General features: G+C 37.7%; 1 protein-coding gene across 2 annotated transcripts in view; it reads right to left on the reverse strand.

Annotated features, from left to right (window-relative positions):
• Positions 1–24,288, reverse strand: part of CEP295 (centrosomal protein 295) — a 40,912-nt gene that overhangs the window by 1,490 nt on the left and 15,134 nt on the right. For both annotated transcript variants that reach the window (XM_083855940.1, XM_083855939.1), the window contains exons 10-26: positions 23,708–23,932; positions 22,338–22,444; positions 20,321–20,533; positions 19,158–19,249; positions 17,983–19,045; positions 16,868–17,036; positions 16,582–16,734; positions 14,975–15,190; positions 9,451–9,557; positions 7,871–7,985; positions 6,077–6,237; positions 5,677–5,836; positions 4,001–4,644; positions 3,174–3,347; positions 1,924–2,041; positions 981–1,160; positions 315–423 (exon numbers count right to left, since the gene is read on the reverse strand). In XM_083855940.1, the coding sequence (XP_083712066.1) occupies positions 315–423; positions 981–1,160; positions 1,924–2,041; positions 3,174–3,347; positions 4,001–4,644; positions 5,677–5,836; positions 6,077–6,237; positions 7,871–7,985; positions 9,451–9,557; positions 14,975–15,190; positions 16,582–16,734; positions 16,868–17,036; positions 17,983–19,045; positions 19,158–19,249; positions 20,321–20,533; positions 22,338–22,444; positions 23,708–23,932 (4,006 nt within the window). The remainder of the gene's footprint in view (positions 1–314; positions 424–980; positions 1,161–1,923; positions 2,042–3,173; positions 3,348–4,000; positions 4,645–5,676; positions 5,837–6,076; positions 6,238–7,870; positions 7,986–9,450; positions 9,558–14,974; positions 15,191–16,581; positions 16,735–16,867; positions 17,037–17,982; positions 19,046–19,157; positions 19,250–20,320; positions 20,534–22,337; positions 22,445–23,707; positions 23,933–24,288) is intronic.

The following is a 24,288-nucleotide window of genomic DNA, read 5'->3' on the forward strand; positions in this document are numbered from 1 at the left end:
TTACTGCTCCTAAGTGCCCAAGTGCAACTGTGAACTTGGCATCGAATTTCATGCCATGTCAGGCATTAAGTGGCACAGGTGCCTCAGCAGGGGGACACCAGCACAGTGACCTCCCTCAGTGCCACCTCTGCAAGGGCATTTCCCTGCAGGAACCTCCATCAGACACCCCTGGCTCCTCCCCAACCTGTTCAGTGTTAAACAGCACTGGGTCCAGCTGGAAGAGCACAGACTGAGCAGCGGCTTTCACAAAATACAGTATAACTACTTTTTTTTTTTTTTTAATTAAACTCCTCCCACTTGTGTTCATGCAATACCTGGATGTACGCTGGTGCATTTCAATTTCTCCAGACTTCCTATCCTCTGGAGAAGATACTTTCACTTCTCCTACTTTTTTCAACTGATTGGCAAGTGCACCATTTTTTCCTAGAGGAAAAAAAAGAAGCCAAACACATCTTAAATTTCAATCTTTAGTTCAGCTACCTCAAAAGTATGAGAGATTTTCAAAGATTTTTAAATGACATGAAAAACCCAAAACAAGCTATCAGAATGGAAGCAATAGAGACAGCATGAGTTAAAATAAATCCTCCCAGTCTCACTCTTGAGGCTGCTGCCCTGTGCTTTAGGCCATCCATGGCTCTTCACAGCCAACCTGCAAGTCCCCAGGACCAGGCACTAGAGATGCACCAGTCTGCTAAATGTGGCTGCTCTGTGAGAAGCAGCTGTTGTTTGCAGAGGCACCTCACAGTGATAAATGTGGGCTGATTGTGAAATATGAAGAGCTCCTGTAAGGGCCTTTACAGCACTGAAGAGGCAGCCAGACAGTGGGGGAAAACCAAGCGCCCTGATTCTCTGATAAAACAAGTTTAGGAATACCCCAGTCTGCAATAGCAAACATGTAGCAAATATAAAATCTATACTTTGATATAATACAGCAATTGAAGGGATAGCTAATGCTGTGTCTTGCCCCTAGATAAACCTACCAGACTTCTTCTGTCTGCTTCTTAGATTCTCAGATTTTCCTCTTGTAAGCTTTCCATTTTCTCTCTCCTTATTTTTTATTGCTTCTACTCTTTTCTGAGATTCCTGGATGAAATTCTGCTTTCTTTTTAAAAAAGATTTTTGTAAACTTCCCGGTGTAGCTGCAAATTCCAGCAGCATCACTGTGAAAGAAAAGGAAAAGTCTCCACATCTCTCACTGTTAACAATGAGCAGTAAGTCAGGCATCTCAAGGTACTTCTCCTACAATGCCGAGCTTTGAGCACTCTTGTAAAAGGCACGAGGAGAATCGCAATGAATGATGAAGCATCTTGCAGAACCAGCAGCAATTCAGATTATGGAATCCAGTCAGGGCTGCCCAGCCAAATGCATTAAAGGCATCTGGATGGATCAAAACATATTAAGGACCTGACAAGTCCTCAACAGAATTAAGTTCTGTGAATTCCTGAGCTTCACATTACTGCAGTTCATCTTAGACAAAAAAGTCAGTGTTTTACTATTCCAGATTATCATCAGAATAGGAAAAGGGAAAGAAGAAAGAAAAAAAAAAACCAAAAAAGATAATTCTTTGGCTACAGAACTTGGGAGACTAACAGAAAATGAGAAATTACCGAAGGTACCTAAATTATGACAACAAATCAGAAAACAACATAGATTTTTTCAAAATTAAATCATTACAACACCAGACAAGTGTAGGGTAGAGATTCTGAAGTTTCATGAGAGAAAGGCTGGCCCAGGAAGAGACAAGTCAATGTGACACACATTAAACCTTGGTCAAAGGTACTACAGACCAAGCCTGAACAGCAGGATGCACTTGCTAAGTAAAAGCAGCTCTAAGTTTTGCAAACGAGAGGTGTACTTTGTTGATGATTTTAATTAAAAAAAAAATATTTTCAACTTCAGTGTATTGAAGTACCACATAATTACCTGCAGTGTGATGTGATGGACAGTGACTCTTGTTGGGACTCTGGGCTTTGGGAGAACTGTCAGGCCTTCTGCATGCTGAATAATCTGCATCTGGAGCTAGTGGTAAAAATTCTCTCTCCTGTTTCAAAAGGATCAGTAATTGGATTGGAAATGCTTAAAATATAGGACAAATTTGAGTGAGGCAGTACTACTGTATCACTAGCATAGACCCACTGCAAATAAAAGACATGCTTTTGCCTTTATGCCTGATGCAAAGAAAAATCAGAAATGGATCTTGGTAATAGGTATGAAAAAGCTTTTTTTCTAAAAACATTTTAAAACTTAAAAAAAAGCAACAAAAAATAACCCTCAAAAAAGCCCAAAACATCCATTAAGGACTTTTTGCCCACCAAATTTGAACTGCATGTTCTTAATACAGGTCTGCAAATCCAGTTTCTTTTCCTTTCCTCCTGCTCTCTCTAGTTCTCATTGCTCTCTTCCTGCTCTGCCTTTTCCCTTCTTTTCCCAGAGGCAGGTGACACCCACTGCAGCAGTACAGCCTCCAGCTGCCAACCTCCCCCTCACCCATGTATACTTGATAAAAACCCATCCTTAGACACGTTTAGGAATTTTCCAGATGCCTCTTTCAATTAGTGCATGATTCAATCCAATCTGTTCATCTAACAGACACAGATTACTTGGTTCTACACCAGTGCTTCAGCACCCAAACTGTTGTCTCATTACAGCCCAGCCCCTCTGCAGTTTACAGCCTTTGCTTTATGTAACCAAGCAGCAAAAAGAACACCATGGGTTAGTGAAGTGTGGCAGTTACAAAGAGCTGATTCATTTTCCCCATAAGCCTCCAACTGCTGTGTCAGCCTGGTATGGCTCCATCCTCACATCCTTTTATATCCTGTTTAGTTTGTAGTTTTCATTTTATCCCACAGTCTCCTTTTGTTCAATTTCATCTAATAAGATACAATTCAGTCTTGCAAACATCAGCAAGATGGGTTTGGTTTTTGCAGCAAGTCTTCCCAAACTCTAATAGATCAATATGACAAAATAGTGATTCTAAGGAATATCTCAAATTTAGAATCTATTTGATCTGTCTGGAAAACACAACATCAAACCAAGATGATCCAAAGCAATTACAAAGCTTGGAGAACCCAACCATCTCTTGTTTTGCAACAGTGGATGAACTGCTACAGTGAGGCCTCTCCTTATTGTGATTATACTAAGTTCAAAACATAATCACATCAGATAATGCTCACCTCAGAGAAGACATTACATTGAGACTGATCCACACAGGCTGAGTTATCCATTGCATCCTCCTTCATTTTCTCTTGGTTAGGATGTCCAGTGTCTGATTCTACAATACTGATGTCATTGGAACTTATCAGAGTGAGCTCAGGTTCTTCCATAATACCATGCCCTGACTCAGTCTCCTAGAAAATAAATTAATTGAGACATCAGTAAGGAAAAAACCTAAAAACCCAGTATTTTCAGCAATAGCAACAACTGTTGTCAGAAAAAGGAAGCTCATTTAACATATAGAAGAAAGAAAACCTGCCCCAAGCAGTAAATGAAATCCAGAAAGAACATTTATATATCAGAATTCAAAAACTGAAACAAATCACCCAAAGCAACCAACTACAAAAACTCCCCCTCACTACAAGTTTAAATTATTTAGTTCTAGGACAGACTTTTTTTTAAAAGCTACATCAAAGCTATTTCTTTAAGTTTGCTTATGCTTTGGTTAATTTATTTACTTCCTTCAGGCTTCTACATGGAGCCAGGGGCTGTTCAGTGAGGCAGCCATGCCATGTAACCCAGCTGCATGAGCTCTATCGCCTGGTGCTAAGAGAAGGAGGTGCAGTAGGGATGCTCCAGCTCCTCCAACCAGTGTGGGAACGCAGCTCATTTAAACTACTGCTCCTTATCTCAGTGCTGTGATCTGATTAAGGAGGAGGAGGGCAAAACTCCAGGAAACAGGAACTAGAATTGTAAAATTAACATATGCCAAGCTTTCAGATATTAAAGGTCTAAGATAACTTTGTGCAACAACAAAACCTCTGATTTGGAGATCTGTTCTACTCACCCAGACTGGAATACAACATGAGCTTCTGGGCACAGCATGAGAATGTTTTTCATGTCTCTGGAATAAAGAACTGTGCTGTTGTACAACAGTGTGTAAATGGATGTCTGAGTCTTCCAAGCTGGTTTCTCTGAGAACTCTCAGAGATTCTTGTCCTTCTGGAAAGCTTTGATCTGGCTCCTTTATATCCATATTGCACTGAGAATGCAGCTCCACAGCTTTATTTGCTTCATCTACATGGACTGATTTTTCAGGAAGCTTCACATGCTTCTTCTTATCAAATGCCTCCAAAGGTAATTTTCCAGAAGACATGGTCTCTTTTGCTAACTGCTGAGGGGAAGTTTCCTCCCTTGTAACTGGTGTGGGATCTAGTTGATAAAATGATTTTTGCTCTTCCAGGTGAATCAGTCTTTCATTCCGCAGATCTTCCACTGAACACTGGAGATTAATACATCCCATACTTCTTGACAGCTCTTCATATCCACTTGCAGGTGAAATACAGCTCTCATTGCCTCTGTTTTTAATTCCAGAGGTTTGTTCAAAAGGTCTCTGTGACACAGTGTTAATATCCCCTGGCTGATCAGCATTCTGACAGTCATCACTCATAGTACAGTCTAACTGCAGAGGGTGAAAAGATTCTTCAGATCCTGTTTCAAAAATTGTAAGAAGTCAAACTCCTTGCTAAAAAGACAGACAGAATTTCCACTTTAAGTCTCCCTATAAGACTTTTCAGTAATGTACAACAAGAAGTCTAGTAAATAGAAAGAAACATTTTGTTTCAAAACCTGCTTAAGTTTCCTCCAAGATAATACCATTAACATTACAGAAAATTATTCCATCACTGTACACAAAACTTCAAGAAACAACATTTTTTTGCTGCTTCTTAGAATATTTTTAGGAATGGACTTTCTGATGGTGCTGACACAACTACTGGAAGTCAGAACATTTTACAGCTTATACTCTGTAAATGGAAGTCCTCCGAGTCTCTTTTGGGCCTGCAACAAAGTCTCTAAACCAGAAAGAAAACAATCCAAAACACCATTACTTGGGCAGAAAATCTTCAAAGTAGATAGCAACACTCAAACTGGAACAGAGACTACTGTTCCTACACAGTACAGTATTGCACCCTAAATTATCTTTCTTTATCTGAGCACAGAAGTCAAGATACAATTTTTCCCCAGAGGAGGCTGAGCAAAGGGTACCAACATTAATTACTGGGGAGGCATTTCAGTAGAACAGAATCTGCCAAACAGATAACAGTGTTGTTTTAATTACTTTTTAATTTTTGGAATCTCCTTACCTCACTCAAACTACAAAGTAATGGATATACATTAACAAATACTTGAAAAAGGAGCCAGAGTTGATATTTCTTTGCTAACCAAATCACCACAGAAGGAATAAGTAACATAATACCCATTACAGTAACCTGAATACACCAGTCTGCTTTTGTATCACAACAGTCATAACTGCTGAGGGAATGAACGTAAAAAAGTTTAGCATTAAAGGTGGTGGAGGAGTCTGTGTGTCAGACTGCAGTGGAGTTAAGACATTTCAAAGCAGGGCTGAGAGAAATGAGTCCTGTCCCCATTTCAACACTGCAAACCCACACTGAGGGCTGGTATTTATACACTGGCACAAAGCTGATTTTGAAAGCACAGATCTGACTATGCTGAACATACCTGGAGTAGCATTTTCTCTAGCAGATCCTTCTTCTGATGTAATGTTTTGTCCCTTTGTCCCAAGACCGGAAGGCAGACTGCTTCTTTGTCTGTTCAGACCAGAGTTTTCCCCTTCTAGAAATGCAGACACGTCTGGACTTTCTGTTGAAAATTCTGAAGTCTAGTGGCATAAAAAAATAATTTTGATTTAAGATTAATTTTCTCAGAAAGGGATAAAAGGAAAGGATAAAAAGAAAAAGGTAGTTTTTGATTTTTGGGTCACATTTCTGCTACAATCAGCAATCTATATATATAAAAAATACTGCTGTGTTTTTTCTGAACAGTATAGGGATTATCCATTTAAATCTTACAAAAATCTTCAGCCAAAGCATTTCCCCCACTGGAGTTTTTACTGCAATACCTTGCTAAATTCTCTACTGTGTTGGGAAATTCTATATTGAGAACAGGATGATGATGATGATGTATCAAAGTCAACGCTTGGTTCCAAAGGCTGAAAGAGCTGGTGATGGAAGTCGGGAAAAGGTCTCTCCATTTCAGGAAAATAGAGTTCAGTTGCTGGAGCTGTAAGAAAAGAGGTTATTTTAAAAACAAACAAACATCACCCACACCCCCAAGAACAACCCCCCCATGAAATAAAAACAACAAAAAAACCCCAACCCCCAAACAATAGACATATCAGAAGTTGTTTCTATATACGGTAAATAAAGTCTGTAGAATTCTGCAGATATACAAATACCTTCTGCATTGTCTCTTTAATTGTCTCCTGTTAACGCTCCTACAAACCTTACCACACATTTTCACAAAATGCAAGTTGCTCATATCTAATTAGGGAGCAGTCAGTACATAGTACTTTCACAGCTTAGCACTTTTACAGAATGTAGACTTAGGAAATAATAAAATTATAAAATCAGAGAAGAATTAATATGGCTATTTTATGCTAACTAGCATATCTTTACCTCTTACTGCATATACATGTGTCAATCCTTTCATGTGATTTTGAATATCTTTCTGATACTCCACATTTTATTCATGCTCAAACAGAAATTGCTTTATACCAACACTAGAAATCTGAGGGAATCAAGACAACCAAAACCACGCTCCTAAACAATACACCAACCCTTCTTTATCCATAAGCTTACAAAAGAATTGCACAAAGCTACCAGAAAAGGTCATTACTAAGCACTGACTGTATGGCAAAGGCACAGCTAGACTTGAAAAATTTATTTAGACAAATAACAGAACTCCTGGTATTTTTCTTTCACAACTAAAAAAGAAGAGAGAAGAAAAACTACAAGAAAATGGTCTTAGAAATGGCTTTAGCTTTCTTACATCAATAAAACACCGACGTGTCACTTGAGTAATAAAGTTTACTACTCAAAATAACATCTCTTTGAAACATTAGGGTTAAAATGAGCCATTGAAATCTCAGGCTGTAAAGCTGTAATCTTCAAAAATTGATTTATAAACATGGAATAACACATATACATATATTTCTTAAGAAATCAGATGTGTGTCAGAATAACACAATATTAAGCCTCTAAGTATGTAAATCCAAGGGTCACTATCTGATCGGTTTCAAACTCACTTCCATGATCACAAGTAATAATGTCAGGAGCACGTAGGTATTTATTACAAAGGAATCATTTTTGATTTTATGAAAAACCAACAACATCAAGAGGCAGACTACAGACAAAAAACAATAAGAACACTTATTTCCCAGAAAACTATTTCAAGTTAATATGGCATTCAATCAGCACTTTCACAAATAAGTCATTAAGAATTACTGTGTGTGGTGACAAGCAGATACTGGAACAAGTATCTTAAGAGTGAGACAATCATAGCTCTGCAATAATCTGTGATATATATTGATCAGGAAACTTTTATCAGTGTATCATTTGAAGGTAATTTTTAAAACAAAAAATGCCATTTGAAAGTTCCTACTGTTACAGTTGCATAATAAAACTCAAAATAGCCTTTGCCAAAGCAGATGTATAATAATATTATAAAAGTAAAAAATCATGAGCACCTAAGAAAACATTCTAGTTATACTCAACTCTGTAAGATGAATTCATCAACCTTCAGTGAAGTTTGACATAAGCTCATTTCAGAAGAACTCACATTTGGTGAGTTAGACCCATTCTGACATAAAATTGAACCATAATTTTCCTTTTACAAGAACAAAACCTGAACTCACCAGTGTCAATGGGGCTTGCCTTCAACATTTCCCTGGTTGAAAAGCTGCCAGAGGAAACTGTTGAAGTTACATCACTGGGTATTCGTTGCATGAAAGCCTCTGAATCTGGTACTTCCTAGGATAAAGTAACACACCTATTACCATGTATTCACATGTTCAGAAGTAAAGCTTTAAACCCAGGCATTCTATTCTGAGCTCAGTTCAAGTGTAGAGCCTTCATGTTTTGCACAGTCAGGCAAATACTGATTCATCCTTGCTCAGTACAACACATTCACACCCCATGTCCCAGGCACATCACTCCCCAACACCCCCTCCCCTCTCTCTCATACAGACACACACTCACACAAAGCCTCTCAGAGCTCCATACAAATCATGACACCAGGAAGATTGTTTTATCTCCTGGTGGTCAGATTTGGCTATTTCTCATCACAGACCCACTTCAGTAGAATTGTGGATCTCAGAGGGACATATATGCAAAACATTAAAGTCTCAGGAACTTTACAAGTACTTCCAATATTGAGCTTTTTGCATACAGGAGACTTAAAATCTAATTCTATGAAATTAAACTAAAATACACAAAATCTGCTAAAGCATTATCTTATTTAATTTTAAGGTAAGCTCTACAAAGTCAGAAGCAGACAATAAGGGTTCTTGTACTTCAAAATTCTGAACAATTAGATGTGAACAGTTCTTCTCAAACTCTGACTTAAAATGTGCCCTATGAAAATAAAAAATCTAGGAAACCCTTCTACATTTTTCATTATGTACTACTATATACATACATATGTATATATATATATGTATATTTAACATACACATATAAAACATTTACATCCTAAGGTACTTTTATATATCCATGCAATACACAGCATGTTTTAAATACTGTTTTTATCTGCTACCAAAATGATGGAATCTTTGAGTGAGAGAAAAGAGGGAGATTGGTGCTGCTTTTAGCTTTTAACACACTCACAATATTCTACGATCCCAGTTTGGATGTTGCAACCTGGATGGATGGACAGTAGGAATGGTAAAAACCTGGCTGGATAATCAGGCTCAGAAGTCAATGACTGAAGAGTTACACAATCTGTGGAGGTGCGGAACAAGTAGACAGGGCTCTGTCCTTGGCAATCACCCAGAGGGGGTGACACCACACTTTCATCAAATTTGCAGATACATAAAGTCAGGAGGAGCATCCCATGCACTGAACAGCAGGGCTGGAATTCAGAAGGACCTCTGAGGCTGCCTCTACAGGAATGGGATGAAACTCAGCAAGGGCAAAGTTCAGCACCTGGGAAGGAAGAAGCCAGAGCACCAGTCCCAGCTGGGTGTGCCTGGGGAGCAGCACTGTGAAAAAGGGGTCTCAGCAAGCTAAGGGTAAGCTCATGGTGTGCTCTGACAGAGGAGCAACAGCATCCCATGCTGTATGAACAGGAACAGAGGAAGAGAGAGAGCCATCAGATACATCACAGTGGTTACCTCTTGTTTTACTGCTGCATCTAGAATAATGCACCCACTCTCAGCCACCCAAAATGAGAAAAAAAGATTACATCACAAATTAAGGAGTGAGTTATATGACCAACCGTATTATCAAGCCTGAATGATGGTCCAGAACTTGTTCTAAGTCTCTCTCCACCTTCAGAAGCAACAACTGGTGAATCTTCAGATACTTGAGAATCCTGGGACTGGGCTGAACACAGAAGTAACAGAAGCAATAAGGAACAAAAAGTCATTTTCAATTTCACAGTGAGCATTGCACAGCAGAGGGCAGTAACACTCCACTGCTGCTGGCCTCACTCTTCGGGCACTGATTCTGCCCACCCTTTACCACTTTCCTCTCACCTACACAACAGCTTTTGCTCCACCATACCACCAGTTTCATCAGCAACCTGTGATCCTTGACACACCTCCCTAGAATTTCTAACTACCCTGACTGCTCTCCACAGAGCAGGCAGGAAGAGCTCGAAATTCATGTTTTGGCTTAGCAGAATGAAACGTGGCTTTGCCCAGTGTTACAGCAATCATTTCACTGGAGTGGGGGGAATCCTTTTTACAGTGATCACAAAGAAAAGCAGACATTCCAAGTGAATCAGAGAAACCAGAAACACTGAACTGCTTAACTACAGCATGACTACTACCATGGAATTGAGTCACTTTTGCCATAATGCTCTTACACATAAAAGTAAGAAAGATCAGTATCTGTGCGAGAAAACCACTACAGCAGCACCCAAAAAATGCAATTTCTGCATTCAGTGCTGATAAGCACTTTCAAAGTTTGACAATTCTATGATCCTAAATTAATTGTCACAAACAAATACATATTCTTATTTCCAGTATAGTTTTCAAGCAAGAAGTGCTAAGTACAAAACTGAAATGAAACACAAGTGAAGTAGGTATGTTTTCTCCCAATTCTAAAAAGGCTGCTAATAACAATAATTTCAAATCCCCAGCTTTTGTAAGACTCTCTACTTAGGCAGACCTAATTTCTGAATCCTAACACTAGTTTGTACTTTGTATATGCTGAAACTCAGTTTCTTACCAGATGGCAAACTCTGATTGTTCTAATTCATACAGTTAAAAAACCAGAGATGTTTCCTCTGTAAAGCAACAACAGGGATGGATTGATAAGATGTGACAATAATAAAGATTGTGTTCTCAATAAATATGAAACATTTTGAAATTCATTTCAGGGAGAGGAAAAAAATCCAATATTTCTTATAGCCAGTATTACCTAGTAGACATCTAGGAGAAAGTACGAAACATGAAATACATCTAAACCACATTTATTTAGAGACCAAGTACTCTGCTCAAGTCTGCTCCCCTTCCTTGGAGCAGGATACAGGAGACAGGATGCTGAAAATTACCAAGGCCTTCAAAAAATTCCTTGAAGAAGTATGAAAACTGCAATCATCTAATCAATTGCTATTTAAATATCTCCATAGAAGAAAAAATGCACAGTACAAAAGATTGCTAAACCTGAAGTAATAACAAGAAACAGTGTCTAGAAATGGCTGTCTAGAAATAGACTATATGTTTTAAATTTTGATAAGAAAGTAACCAGGAAGGCAGCTAGAACAAGCTACCACATAATTCTCCACTTCCTGATATCCTTCTGTCAACATTAGAGATATTTTTCTAAAGGAAGTTATTTTATTTTCTCTACAATATCACCATGACAGGCAGTAATTCAGGACACACTAGAGATGAGATTCAAGCATTTAATAATCTCTTGTTTATAAATTCTATGGACAGCTATGTTACAAATGTTTCATTACTGAACTGTAATAACCTGCATTGTTCTTGTGATATTAATACCAGGGATGAACAGTATCAATTTCATGCTATAAACCAAATTATTTAATTAAAAATTCATGCTTATATCCCATGACTTTATTTTATTAATATCCTTAAAAATCCTGTATTTGGTGATTCATAAAGGAGGGTTTTTCAGTCTTTTCTCCCTCCTCTAAAATCACAGTGCAATGTCCTTGTTCCTCACAGCATCCTGACATCAACAAGGGACTTTTAACTTCCTGGCCACCACAATGTCACAAAGAATTTATGTTTAAAAGCTGAATATGTAATATGTAATATCCCAAATGCTCCCCCCCCCCCCCAAAAAAAAAAAAAAAAAAAAAAAAAAAAAAAAAAAAAAGAAGAAATGGCACTAAAATAGCAACAATTTTCTTAGGGTGCAATTTGAAAGACAAATGACCAAAAATTCAACCACTGAGTGAAGACAATAGAAAAACAGGGATTAGTCCAAATCCAGGCATGTAGACAAACAAACTAAAGCTAAACTGGTAATGAAAAAGACGGTCTGTTGAAATGCTCAATTATGGACAACTATTTGTGATTATTAAAAATAAATTGAAATCTTAGGTTAGCTTGGATCACATAAAAAAGTAATGCTTGGAATAATATCCCTGTACAGAGTAACAACACATGAAGATAATCACACCTGGAACACTGTTCAAGGGAACCACTGCATATGAATACCAGAGAGACAAGCCTGTTGATACGTCCTGAAGGAGAACTGTGGAAGAGGTGTATGCATCAAACCTAGTCACTAGTTCCAAACTGACTGCCTAAGGAAATTAGGTTTATGCCATCAAACTGACTGTCTCACCTGCAGGGTTACTCTGCAATTCCCTGTTAACAGTTTTAATTCTATTAGCTCATTCTAACCAAATAGGATTGGAAAGAACATCAAGTGTCCAAAGTCCCCAACTCATCCTATCAATGCATCAGTGGCATGAAAAAGAGCAGCTCAGATTTTAGGCTCACTGGTGGCACTGAGTGAGTAACTTGAGCAGTTACCCACCCTCTGGCTGCAACCAGCTCATCAGTTTGTGTAGCTCTTGCAACCAATGACTCAATACTGAGCACAGGGATTCACCCCCCTAACCACAAGCATTCCTTAAGACTCATTTTACAGACATGGCTGCCTCTAAATTTGAGAGGCAAATTATATAGGCAGCTAATTATAGACTTTTAAAAAATTTGCCTGTTACCCAAGGCAACTCTCCTATCAAAGGAAACTCACCTTTGTTGATAAAGCATCTGCATGTAAAAAGCAGATTTTCCAACTTTCTCTTTTCATCTTTTATGTCTGATTTGAAAAAGCAAATAGGCTGTGACTAAGGATTTGTACACATCTAATGGTTCTATAATCATGAAAGCAGCATGACTTGTAAGTGGTAGAGACTTACATTATTTGGTGAAAGGTTCAAACCATCAAGAACATAACTTCAAAGAACAAGGTCAAGGATCACACAAAGCACTCATTTGCTCTTACCTGTACAGATACACTTACATCTTGAAAACATGAAAAAAAAAATGCAAACGTGTTCTGGTAAGAATCAAGTAGAAAAAATATTTAAAACCCAAATTAAATAAAAAACCATAAGCAATAACTTAAAATGAACCTTAAATTCTCCCCTCAGAAACTTTGTATTTAAAGTGCAAGCGACTGTAGATTTTCTAGCTGAAATACCACACTAGGTACTGAAAATACCACAGACAGCTTCACAGCCTACACATTACCAAGATTATTGCTGGCACTTTTGGTTGCTGATCTGCTCAAGAGGGCAATCCTCTTAAACACAATCACAGAAGCTCAGGGGTTTTTTTTCTTTTAATATAGATGTTCACATAAAGTTTCCTAATCCTCTTACATGAGCTATTGCATTGTTCATATATAATTTTCTATAATGTAAAAAGACACTACACTAAGATATTTTATATTAATTTGGTAACAGCTGCTCTAGCAATGGTTCTACAACTTACCCACAAAAATACAAGTCTTTTCTTCAAATATTGTTAAAAACAGAATGTTTTCATGATAATCGAATTTCAAAGATAGATATACTTCAAAAGGGGGATTCTGAGAAATAAAGAAACAGCTGAAGGAAAATGAGCTTATATGCACTTATTCAAAACAACTCAAATTCCAAATAAATCCGACTGAATTGGAAAATGATGTCTCAATGCAAACTAAATTAAAAATTAAAGCTTAGGGGCAGTGGTGAAATTTTTTACAGAACCAGGAGATGTGTACTACACAGTTGTATTGCTTGTAACGATGGGCATATGAAAGCTGCCAACTTTTTGAGAACTCCTCTGCAGCTCAAATAATATTTTAGATGGATCCTAAAAACTGTACTGAACCATTCAATGCTGTCATCTTGTAATAAGCTTCAAATTGCTTCAGTGAATGTTTTACAAACGAGTCATCTTAGTTCTTTTATAGAGCCAGTCAAGTTACCCATAACATGTTTAGTAGGTTTCAATGTCCCTGTAACAAAATTATTTTGAACATTCAAAAAACTTTCTAACTAAAAACTTTTTTCTTGATAACCAAAACAACTTGTTTTATTTAATGGAATCAGAACAACTCTGCCGCCTGTGAACATGGCCTATCCTCAAAAGTGTTCTTGTTCAATAAAAGCTCTTCACAGACAGACAAGAATAAAGCTAAAGCAGCCCTTACAATACTGCACTGTTGTTCCTTTTGACATATTCAGTGGAGTGTGTGAAAAGCCCATGATGGCTACTAGAAAAGGTCAAGGTAGAATGGACCTCTCTTGAATACTGGCTATGCACTGACTTTTCCTAGGCAAGAGAGCTGTCACAGCTACTTGAAAATTCCAGGTGTCTGGCTCAACTCTAGCATTGTGTTAGTCTAACAAGCTGAGAGTCAAGGCTAATGCACTGTGAGCTGATAGTCACAACTCCTAATTACATAGAAATTGCAAATACAAAATAATTACCTGATATTAAACAAGGCAATAGAACACAAGAAAATGAAATGAAGCTGCATTAGGGCAAGCTCAGATTGGACCTTAGGAAAAGCTTTTTCACTGAGAAGTTGGTCAGTCATTGGGACACATTCCCCAGGGAAGTGATCATTAGCACTAAGGCCATCAGAATTCAAGGAGGAACTGGGCAATATTTTAGTTTAAGGTAATCCTGGGAGAAGCAGGGAGTTGGACCTGATGATCCTTACAGGTCTTTAAATTTGAAATAGTCTACAATTCTCAATTTTCGTGTCTGTCACATGATTCTTTCACAGTGTTTTTGAGCTGGCAATGACCTCAGTCTTCTATTTTTTGTCTCAACAATATTTTTAAATAATTTCTTAAACACACTGACATTTCAGTGGACATCTACATCTACACATTAACACTCCAGAGGTCTTTTTAAGCACTGATTCCTTTGTATCAGTACCAGAATCACTGGGTACTGAATCAGGAACGTCACTGGTCTGCCCAAAACAGGTTCCCATGTGGAATACTGCAAACCTTTACAATTCTAAAGGTTACAGATGAAAAGCATATGCCCTAGACAAGAAACTGTGGACCAGCAGTGAAGTGTACTGCACTGTGGACTTGTTACCAAAATGGTAATGGATCACAAAAACCCAAAAGGTAAAAACTCATTCATTCTGACACAAGTGCTTATTGAAACATCCTTTTTTACACTCAAAATTCAACGACATTAAATAGCACTGCATGTTCTTTAACAAGTCAGGTCTTATTCTACAAATAAACAGCAGCAAAATCAGCAATGCTGAATGGTGTTCTTGAAGGGAGAGGATTTCCTCACCTGACTCATAAGAAGTTTCAGCAGCCATCATCAGCAATTCTTCTAATAATCTCCCTGATGGACTAGTTTGCCTTGGACTTCCATTGGAGGTTTTTCCTTCAGAGTGTGTTATGCCCAAAGGAAAGGAGCCTTCATTAAGAGCATGACTGTGACGTTTCACACGTGCAAACTTCCCAGAGCTTGAAATCAGAGAAGTTTCTCCATCATCTGTTTTATCTGAATTTAAAACATCTGTAATCAGTTTAGGTATAAAAAGGAAGTGTTTTGCACTTCACGAGAAACATTAAGATGCACCTTCTATTCTACGGAAGTAAACTGCTGTATTTGTATGGTCTCCATTTTAATGCATTTAGCCATATCACAGCAGTCTATGCATTAGACAGGCTGAAAGATTATACAGATTATAGACTTCCCAAACACTAATTCCTAACTCCACCAAAGTATTTCTTCAGAAAAAACCTCAATTTTTTCCACACAGCAAATGCAAGAAAACTTGCAGTAACTTCTCCAGATCCAGAGGTAATACAACTTCCCTCTTCTGGTTTAAAGACTTTTTTCTCTACAACCCAGCCCACAAAACAGCCCTTTGTAGCTACCCAATCCAATAAAAGTTTTACTAACTACCATGACCAATGTATTGATAAAATAGGAATAAATCCCCTGAGGATCATAATAGTATTATACAGCTCAGTGTAAGTTACTAAGCCAAGTGCTTCTGAGAACATAAAATATATTCTTCCACCAAAACCTTCCCCAACAGAACTTGCTGTCTAATCAAAATATCAAATTGGTCCAACAAGAATTGTTCTGCATAAACTGATGCTGACTAGCATTAATTACTTTTCTTTAATTGAAGGATGTCCCATATCAGCTGTTTCATTATTTTGCAACGAATGCCAGCCTGATGGGCCTATAATTACTCACATTGTTCTGCTGAGCTTTTTTAAGAACATAATATAAAAAACTTTGTAAAATATGCATTACATTTTAGATATAAAGAGACATTGAAAAAAATTTAAACGTTTACCTTCAGGAAACATGAGTTTGTTATACCTGTTATATAATGTTCCTTATAGAGAATTGCAAAGCATTGCTTGCAGACTTTAACAAATATATTTGTAAAATTTTTATTGCCCTCCAAATTTTGTTTTTGCAACAAGTGCTTTTTAATTAGAAAAAATAACCTAAAAAGATGGCCTAAAAGTTTCTGTAGAAGCTTGATATTATCACCTTAGTTGAAAGATTTCACAGTCACTTTCTTCATATGATCAAAAGGTAAACCTTTAAACAAAATCTACCAACTTCTCTTTAGAATTACAATTGCCTATTAACACAGATCCTACTCAAAAGAAATATCAACAGGGAACTCAGGTCATGGAGTAACTGAATTTTCTTTTTCTGGTGAAATTTTGTTTAAGTTGTGTTTTTCTAGACAGACACAGAATAAACTTTTCTGAACTACAACTTTGCTAGTATATAAGTTCGACTTTAAGCAAGGCAACAGTATCAGCTATTATTTCCTTATAATCTCAAAGACACCTCAGGAAAGATTATATTCCTCCAATTTACTACTCATAACAGCACTTATTATATATTTTATACATTACCTGCCAAAGAGAGGCTGCAACTCTTCGGTGTGTCTACCTCTGGTATAACACTTAGTTCATGTTGTTCCAAACCAAGCCCTAACTTGACTTTTGTCACTGGTGGTTTGGAAGATCTCCCTTTCTGTTCTCTCCAGAGAATTTTCTCAGCTTGTTCTGCAAAACAAAGTTTAGTATGGTGCAATATCATATGTACACATATACATCTCAACTTGGAGAGATGGAAGAGAACTCCATCTCAGCTACAAAGCAGTAAAAATCATAATGAAAAGTAACATAACAGCCTTACCAGTTTGCTCAACTGGACCAATGCACCGTGAAATTGTTTCACTTCCATGAGATTTACTCCTGCCCCTCTCTTGCTGGTAGTTTTCTGAGATGTGGAAGAAGTCTGTTCTCGTAATCATTACAGGCTTTTGCATCTCTGTCATCTCTTCATTTGGGCACATGTGTCTCACCTTAAAAGAGGGGAAGCAGTTGTATATAAAATTATATTTATACTCATTTATCAAAAGAGCATTTTCTCTTGAGTAGTATTCCATGCAGGACAATACTGAGCACGTTGAGAAAGTAGTTCAATTATGCACAATACCAGACAGATCTGCTTAGCTCACAAAAACATTTGGACACGGAGGTATTTTATTGAGTCCTGCAAATCAAATGTGCTAAAACACAATTAGTTACGTTTTCAAGGCCTTTGTTAGATTAGATCAAGAGTACTGATCATTTTTAACAGGAATGATTCCTGAAAAGTCTGCTTCTAGTTTTTCAGCTCCTGAATTCAAGAATTTTAGCTGCTTGGAGACTGTAAAATCAAAAGACAGGAACTATAACAATTATTATTCTAAGATGGCTTCTGTTTAAAAAAAAACACAAGGAGAGGCAAAAAGAGGCTCTTTAGAAGCTCAAAAATAAACTTGGATTTTTCTTCTGCTACTGAGAAACAAGCAAATTACAAGTCAAGACTGCAGCTGCCAAATCAATTTCCTAGTGGGTACACACAAAAAGACAAGCTTTGAAAATTAACTATTTAAGATGCTTATGATATTATTTCAGGTATTACCTAAATATTTTTAATACAAGGGCTGCTTTACACATAGAGGTGCATTTATAGATATGAATAACAACTCTACCTACGTGTTATTTTAGACAACATAACCATTTCAATAGGCATTATGTTCAGAGACCAAGCACAGACCTTCCCAGTATTTCTGTTAGACTTAACAAAACCGTGCTCTTGGAGCTTTACAGAGAAAAAGCACTGATTACAAATTACAAATCCTAATCAAAATTTTCATTATGGTAAATCACCTAAAACTATCAACACTCCATGGGGTAAACCACCGATTTTAAGTTTGATCACCTACTAGAAGATTACCCATCCAAAGTGTTTGTAAAGCTTACCTGCTTGTTTAGCAATTCTTTCAATGCCTCTTGCTGTCTCTGCATCTGTTCCTTCAATTTATCCTGCTTCTGTAAAAGTAGTTTTTCTTGTATTCTCTGTTTAGAAAGAAGAGCTTCTCTTTGTGCATCTAGCTGCTCTTGCAATTCTTTCAAATACTTTTGCTGAGCTTGGATGCTTTCTGAGGAGGCCAACATTCTGTCCCTTAAACTCAGTATATCAGAATAATTTAACGAAGATGCATCTCCTGCTTTTGATATCAAGAATTCCTCAACACTCTGGGCTTTAGATTCTTCATGTGCTAAAACCATGGGTTCAGAAAGACTGAGGAGTTGATCAGGGCTTGCCTTGCTGCTGCTCTCTACAGATCCCTGCTGACAGACTGAAGGATCAGCTGATCTCTTTGTACCTAGCATGAGGGATGTCTTAAATGGATGCTCTTCTCTAGCTTGTGTCTTGGTTTGATAGTTAGGTATCTTCTCAGATAACTCTTTAGAGTGTACTGTTTCTGAAGACTCAGAGGAACTTTCTGCAGGCAATACAAATCTAACGTGTTGTTGGCGTGCTGCTGGTTGTGTTCTTACTGCAGTCACTTCTTTCCTGACTGACCCTGACAGTAAATGGGACTGGAGTGGCTCTCTGATGTGATTATTGGCAGTTTCAAACATTCCCACTTGTTCCTGTGAAGGATAGTCACAGGGCAAGTGAAACTCTCCATGCTTCAATTCTGATGCTTCTGAAAACCGCACTGATTTTCCAGCACAAATATTACGCGCTTGTTCTTCCTGCTTCTGTGAAGATGGTTTTTCCAACATACCCAATGTTCCTGAAAACGCAGGTAATGACTGTGGATATTCCTGGGCATGAACTTGTTCCCGTGCCTGGTGCTGTGTGGGCTGTGCTGCTCGCATCTGTGGGAGCAGCTCTGAGACAGGAGCTAAATTAATGGATTTTGTTTCCTCTGTGCTCAGAGGTATTTCAGAAGTAGACAAGTACCTTTGCTTCAGTGTATTCTGATACTTCTGCAGATTCTTTCTGGCTTCTTCAATGGTTTGTTTGTGCAACCTGAACAGAGTGAAAACATGAATTTTTTCAAAGCAGTGAAAAAAGAAACATCAATTTCAATAATCAAGGCAATTCAAATACCTTTGAACAGGCATTCCATAAAGACACTTACCTTTGCTGCTGCAGAAGGCGTTGTTGAAAATCGCGTATCATCTGTCTGTGACTGTCTTCCCTTGGACTTCTGGTTTCTGATACATTTCCAGTCTAATAAAAATAAAATAATTTTAATTGCACATATACAACTAACTCACAGAAAACTATTATGGCAGCAACCTTAAGCTGTATGTTCTTCTGCCTAAGTTTACAGAAGCTGCTGGGTACCACGTTTGAAGTCTGTGAGATTTCAGCCTGAGGCAATGAAGCTGAAGGAGTTTCTAGAACAGATGGCCCACAGCTACAGCCTCTCTCTGCACACACCATCAAAGTCAATGGTGCTTACAGCAGCTCAGCCTAAAGAGGTAAATATACCCTGCAAACTCAGGGAACAATGAGCCAATGTAGCTGCACTTCCAAGGAAATCAGGCTCTCAAAAGAGTAACAGTTGTGCAAATGAAACAAGATTTTATATATAAAAAAAGATTACTTTCCTTCAATATCTTCCATAAATTCCTCTTCTTTAAGCAGCTGTTTGAGATTTAACAAAGACAAAAGCAGGTTTTTGTGTCTTTTTTTTCCCACTATTTCATTTTTCCTTCTTGAAAAGGTTATCTTTACATGCACAATCATCATCTGACTATAATCAGATTTTACTAACAGATATTATAAACAGATGTGCTGCCCCTCGGACTATAGAGACAACACAACAGCAAAAGTCACAATCCTAAAATCACAGAATATCTGACTTAAAAAGGACCCACAAGATCATCACAGTCCAGTTCCTGGCCCTGCACAGGATCATCCCCAAGAGTCACAGCATGTACATGAGAGGATTGTCCAAACACTTCTTGAACTCAGAGAGGCTTGGTGCTGTGGCCACTTCTCTGGGAGCTGTCCCAGTGCCCAACCATCCTCTTGGTTAAAAACCCTGTTTTTCACAGTATCTAACCTAAACCTCTGCTGACACAGATTCATGCTGCCCTTTGGGTCCAGTGATACCATGTGAAATAGAAGTTTGTATACTAGAAAAGGAAGCTTTAATACATACAAATTTCTAATTCACAGTCTAAGAAATAAAAATTGTCTTAATTAATATGTTTTAAAATTGGTAAATGGTATTCTTTATTTTTATTATAATCGTAAATAAAAACCTATACACAAATTTCTGTAATTCTTTACCTCATGTTCCATTTGGTTCTGCTGATCTGTAGAAGGGAGCCTGTGGCTTTGCACCAGCTGACCTTGCTCTTCCTCTTCTTTTTTTTTCTTAGCCTCCTCCAAACAGGTTTGCATTTGGATCTTCAGATAATCAGCCTCCAAAAGAGCTTTCTCTTCCTCAATTCTTTTAATCAAGGCCAGCTGCTCCTGTTTCTGTTTCTCTATTTCCTTATTCTATGGAAAAGAAAAATGAGGGGGGATCTCTAGAACTGAATGACAAAGAAACCAGATTGCTCACACACACCACCACACACAAACCTTTGTTCCAAATTACAGAACAAATACTACTGCTACTCTACAGTGACAAGTATTTACAAATTGAAATGGGCCTTTAAAAATACCAGCAAAACCTACAGAAATAACTTTATTTTCCTGGCTCAATATTTCTATCAATCCCTGAATCCATTTAGTATTGCATTATTATCTATTCTCAAATTAATAAAATGGATAAAATCAGAATCCACTCAAGACATGTTGTCATTTTACAAAGACTGCAGAAGTCTTTTTCTTAAACATACCTGAAAAATCTATTTTGCATTTTACTCAGTTTTTCATCAGAGTCCAACACATCTGAACATTAATTCAAGCTTTACAAAAGCTTCTGAAATAGCTAATGTATAACCACTTTGAGAGCAGTCCATAAACCTCTGAAGTAGTCTGTTTATTTTTATTCTCTTTCCACGTACCTATCAGCTACAATTCACTTAGATCCACACTTAGTGACAGTATGTGTGCTTTTAGAATGGAAGCAAAGCAAAATTTCAAAGTACTGGCAAAGATGAAGTGGACAACAGCCTTTAATGACAGTCTGAATGGGGATGTCAGGAAAAGCAACTCAACACGATGCTGCACCTGAGAACAGTGAATGTGGACACAGAACTATGTACACCTGGCCAGGAGCAAAGTGGGAGGAAATGAAGGTTAAAGTGTTACAAGTTTTCAGGCCCAAAAGTATAAACAACCTGGGACTGAAGAGAGAAAACAAGAGAGGACTTCATAATCTGAAGCTGTAATTGGACAATTAAACGCCAATATGCAAATGGCCCAAAAGTGTGAGACCTCATGACCGGTTGTCCATTTTGTGACCATTTTGGGTCCACCTTGGGTGTAGCCCTGGCCAGGCTCTTGTACTGCCCAAGGTGTATCCCTAAAGGCCTTTTAATAAATATCTACCTTATTCTCTTAGCTCTGTCTACCTTCTGTTCCAGGTCAGCCTTCCCAAGGCATCAAAAGAAAGTAGCCACACTTTCATAACGGATCTGTTGCTTGTATTTTTTTAAATATTACTATTTTGTCAAATTTTTGTTTCCTTTATTTCTGAACCTAAATTCTACAATTGAACGCTGCATGTAGACCCTAATTTCAACTTTCTATTTTTCAATTGGGAAACCACAGCATAACAGCTGATAGGTCTCTAGGGATACAACAAAATTAAAATACAATAAAACACATACACAATAGATATAATGAAATAATGCACAAAGTTATTCTTTTCTAAATGTAATAAATAAAGCATTCCCAGAGGCACAAAAAACTTTCTGCATTTGCTTCCTAGATAACCTTCCTAGATAACCAAAATAAAAAAAAATACTCAAGGTTTGTAAGCTTTTCCTGTCACACAATCCCATAGACTTTCCTACATCATTACACAGGGTTAATAAAGTTTTCAGAGTTATGTATTGCTGACTATATCCTCCCCTTATAAAACAAAACTACTAATGTACAACTGGATTCTCATTTGACCATGATTACCCTTGCCTACAGCACTTGTTAGATTTGAAGAAACTGGGGGTTTTCACTCCCTTCTAAATTCCAGCTACAGCTTCATCTTTTCTGAGAAGTATAGAAAATGTTACAGTAGAAGTTTAAATGTTAAGAGCATTTATAGATGCAGTATAACCTGAAACATTTTAAAATCTTCTGTAAATACATTTTTTTACACCGCAACTGAGATAGGAATAAATACAAACGCACTTACCCGCTTCTGTCTCTCCTCTTCCATTCTGATTTTAGCTGCTGGTTCTCGAGGATGGATTAGAACTGATTTTTCATCTGCAACTGTATTTTCCAACATTTTCATAGGGCCTAAAATATACACATTGTTTAGCTGTAATTGCAGTCAGAGTGAGCTTTGGACCTTCTGTACATCCTGCTTTACAGTTTCCCAGTATCTCTCAACAAAATGCATAAGCTGCTCTTGATGAGATCTATATCCTACTACTCTGCCTGTGTTCATAAGCTGGAAAATCGTTTTTTTATATTATGTAAGTCTTTAATAGTCCCTTATTGTGTGTCTTTCTCAAATACACAGTAATGACCCAGCTTTGAAAATTACTTCTAATATTACTTGGGGGTCCAAGAGCAAGTTCATCCTGAAGAATCAAAAGGCACACATTAACCTCTTGGAACAAAAAGGGTCTAAAACTGGCAGTACTGGGCAAATGATCTAACATTTGGCTACTGCACAAAAAGCAAGTCTCAATCCTGTACTGTTAGCTTCAAATAGCAGCACATTTTCCCCAAGGCATGGTTTCATTCACACTGCACTCTCCAATCCCCAGGTATTATATAGGCATAGTCCTGTACATGATGGAACTACATCACTTTATCTTGTTTAAAAAAACAAGCACCCTGTGAAGGCAAATAACCCAAAAGCAAAAAACCCCAATGACCAAAACACATGCCACAACTTGACCACTTTAAAACTTCAGAAATCCCACTCAGCATACAAGGTCACCAATTCAGCGTTAGCCTAACCAGAAGGACACCAAGGACAGACATGGGAAGTAACCCCAAGATGATTTGGCTATCAAACAAACTGCAATGTACAATTGCCATAAATTCCAATTTTACAAAAAGGTTTTTCGGAATGATGCCTAAAAGCGGAAGAAAATTTTTCTTACGAACTTATGCTTGTCTAGGGCATTTATAGCTGTGGATCTCCAAAGAAAGTGGCTTTTCCAGTGCAACAGGCACAGAACTTCAGTGCTGACTTCTGCACTGAGAATTCTATTCCTGGAGGCAAACACCTATTAAAGTACAGCAACACTAAGTGTGACAACAATTTGAGTGAGATTTAAAAGATAGAAAGGTATTTTGAACATTTGTTCTCCTCAAGATCTTAATGGACAAGTTGGACATAAGAGCAAAAACCTCTCCTATTTGTGGTTTCAACAAATCCACAATGCCTTGTGCACAGATAGGAAACTCTACTTTCATTCAACCTGACAAAACATTTAACACTGAAAGTTCTTTAAACAGTTTTGTTACATTCACTGTAATAGTCCCCCCCATACAAGCCTCTTTGCTCCCACATAACAAACTTTGATGTAGGCATGTACTGTCTACCTTTGGCTTCAGACACTGTATTCTTCTGCTGCTCCTTGTTAGGTTCTAGATCACATAATGGTCTCTCTTCACTAGCAATTGTGCCTGATTCAATGGTCTCAAATTCACTTTGACTCTCTTTCTCACTTTTTGATGTCCACTCCTCTTTTTGGCTTCTAATTTTGTTCAACAATTTCTTTAAGGCAAGTTTTGATCGAGGTTGGCAAGTTATTCCTTCTTCATACCCTATAAAGAATATATACTGTTAAGAGTTTTGGGTAATGAACATCTTCATATCAAGAAAAAAAAGCCTCTTACAGAGTTGGACAAATAGCTTAGGTGTATTTTTTAAATCTTAGCAAAATTTTCTCTTACCTGCAAAAGAAAAGCAGTAATTTGTCTCTGCAAGCTATAAAAGAAGGACTAAGCTGGATGCAGCGTTTTACAGTCAAACTGTAGCAGAGATCTGCAGTACCATCCCCCCTCTGCTTTCTATCAGCACTGGCAACACAATGCACCACAGACCAAACACCAGACTGTACCACCCAAGGGACGCAGAAGTACTTGGCCAAGCAGGAAAGTTCACTGAGACACTTCTGGCT

The sequence above is a fragment of the Zosterops lateralis genome (assembly GCF_965231275.1).
Source record: "Zosterops lateralis genome assembly, chromosome: 2".
NCBI classification, from domain to species: domain Eukaryota; kingdom Metazoa; phylum Chordata; class Aves; order Passeriformes; family Zosteropidae; genus Zosterops; species Zosterops lateralis.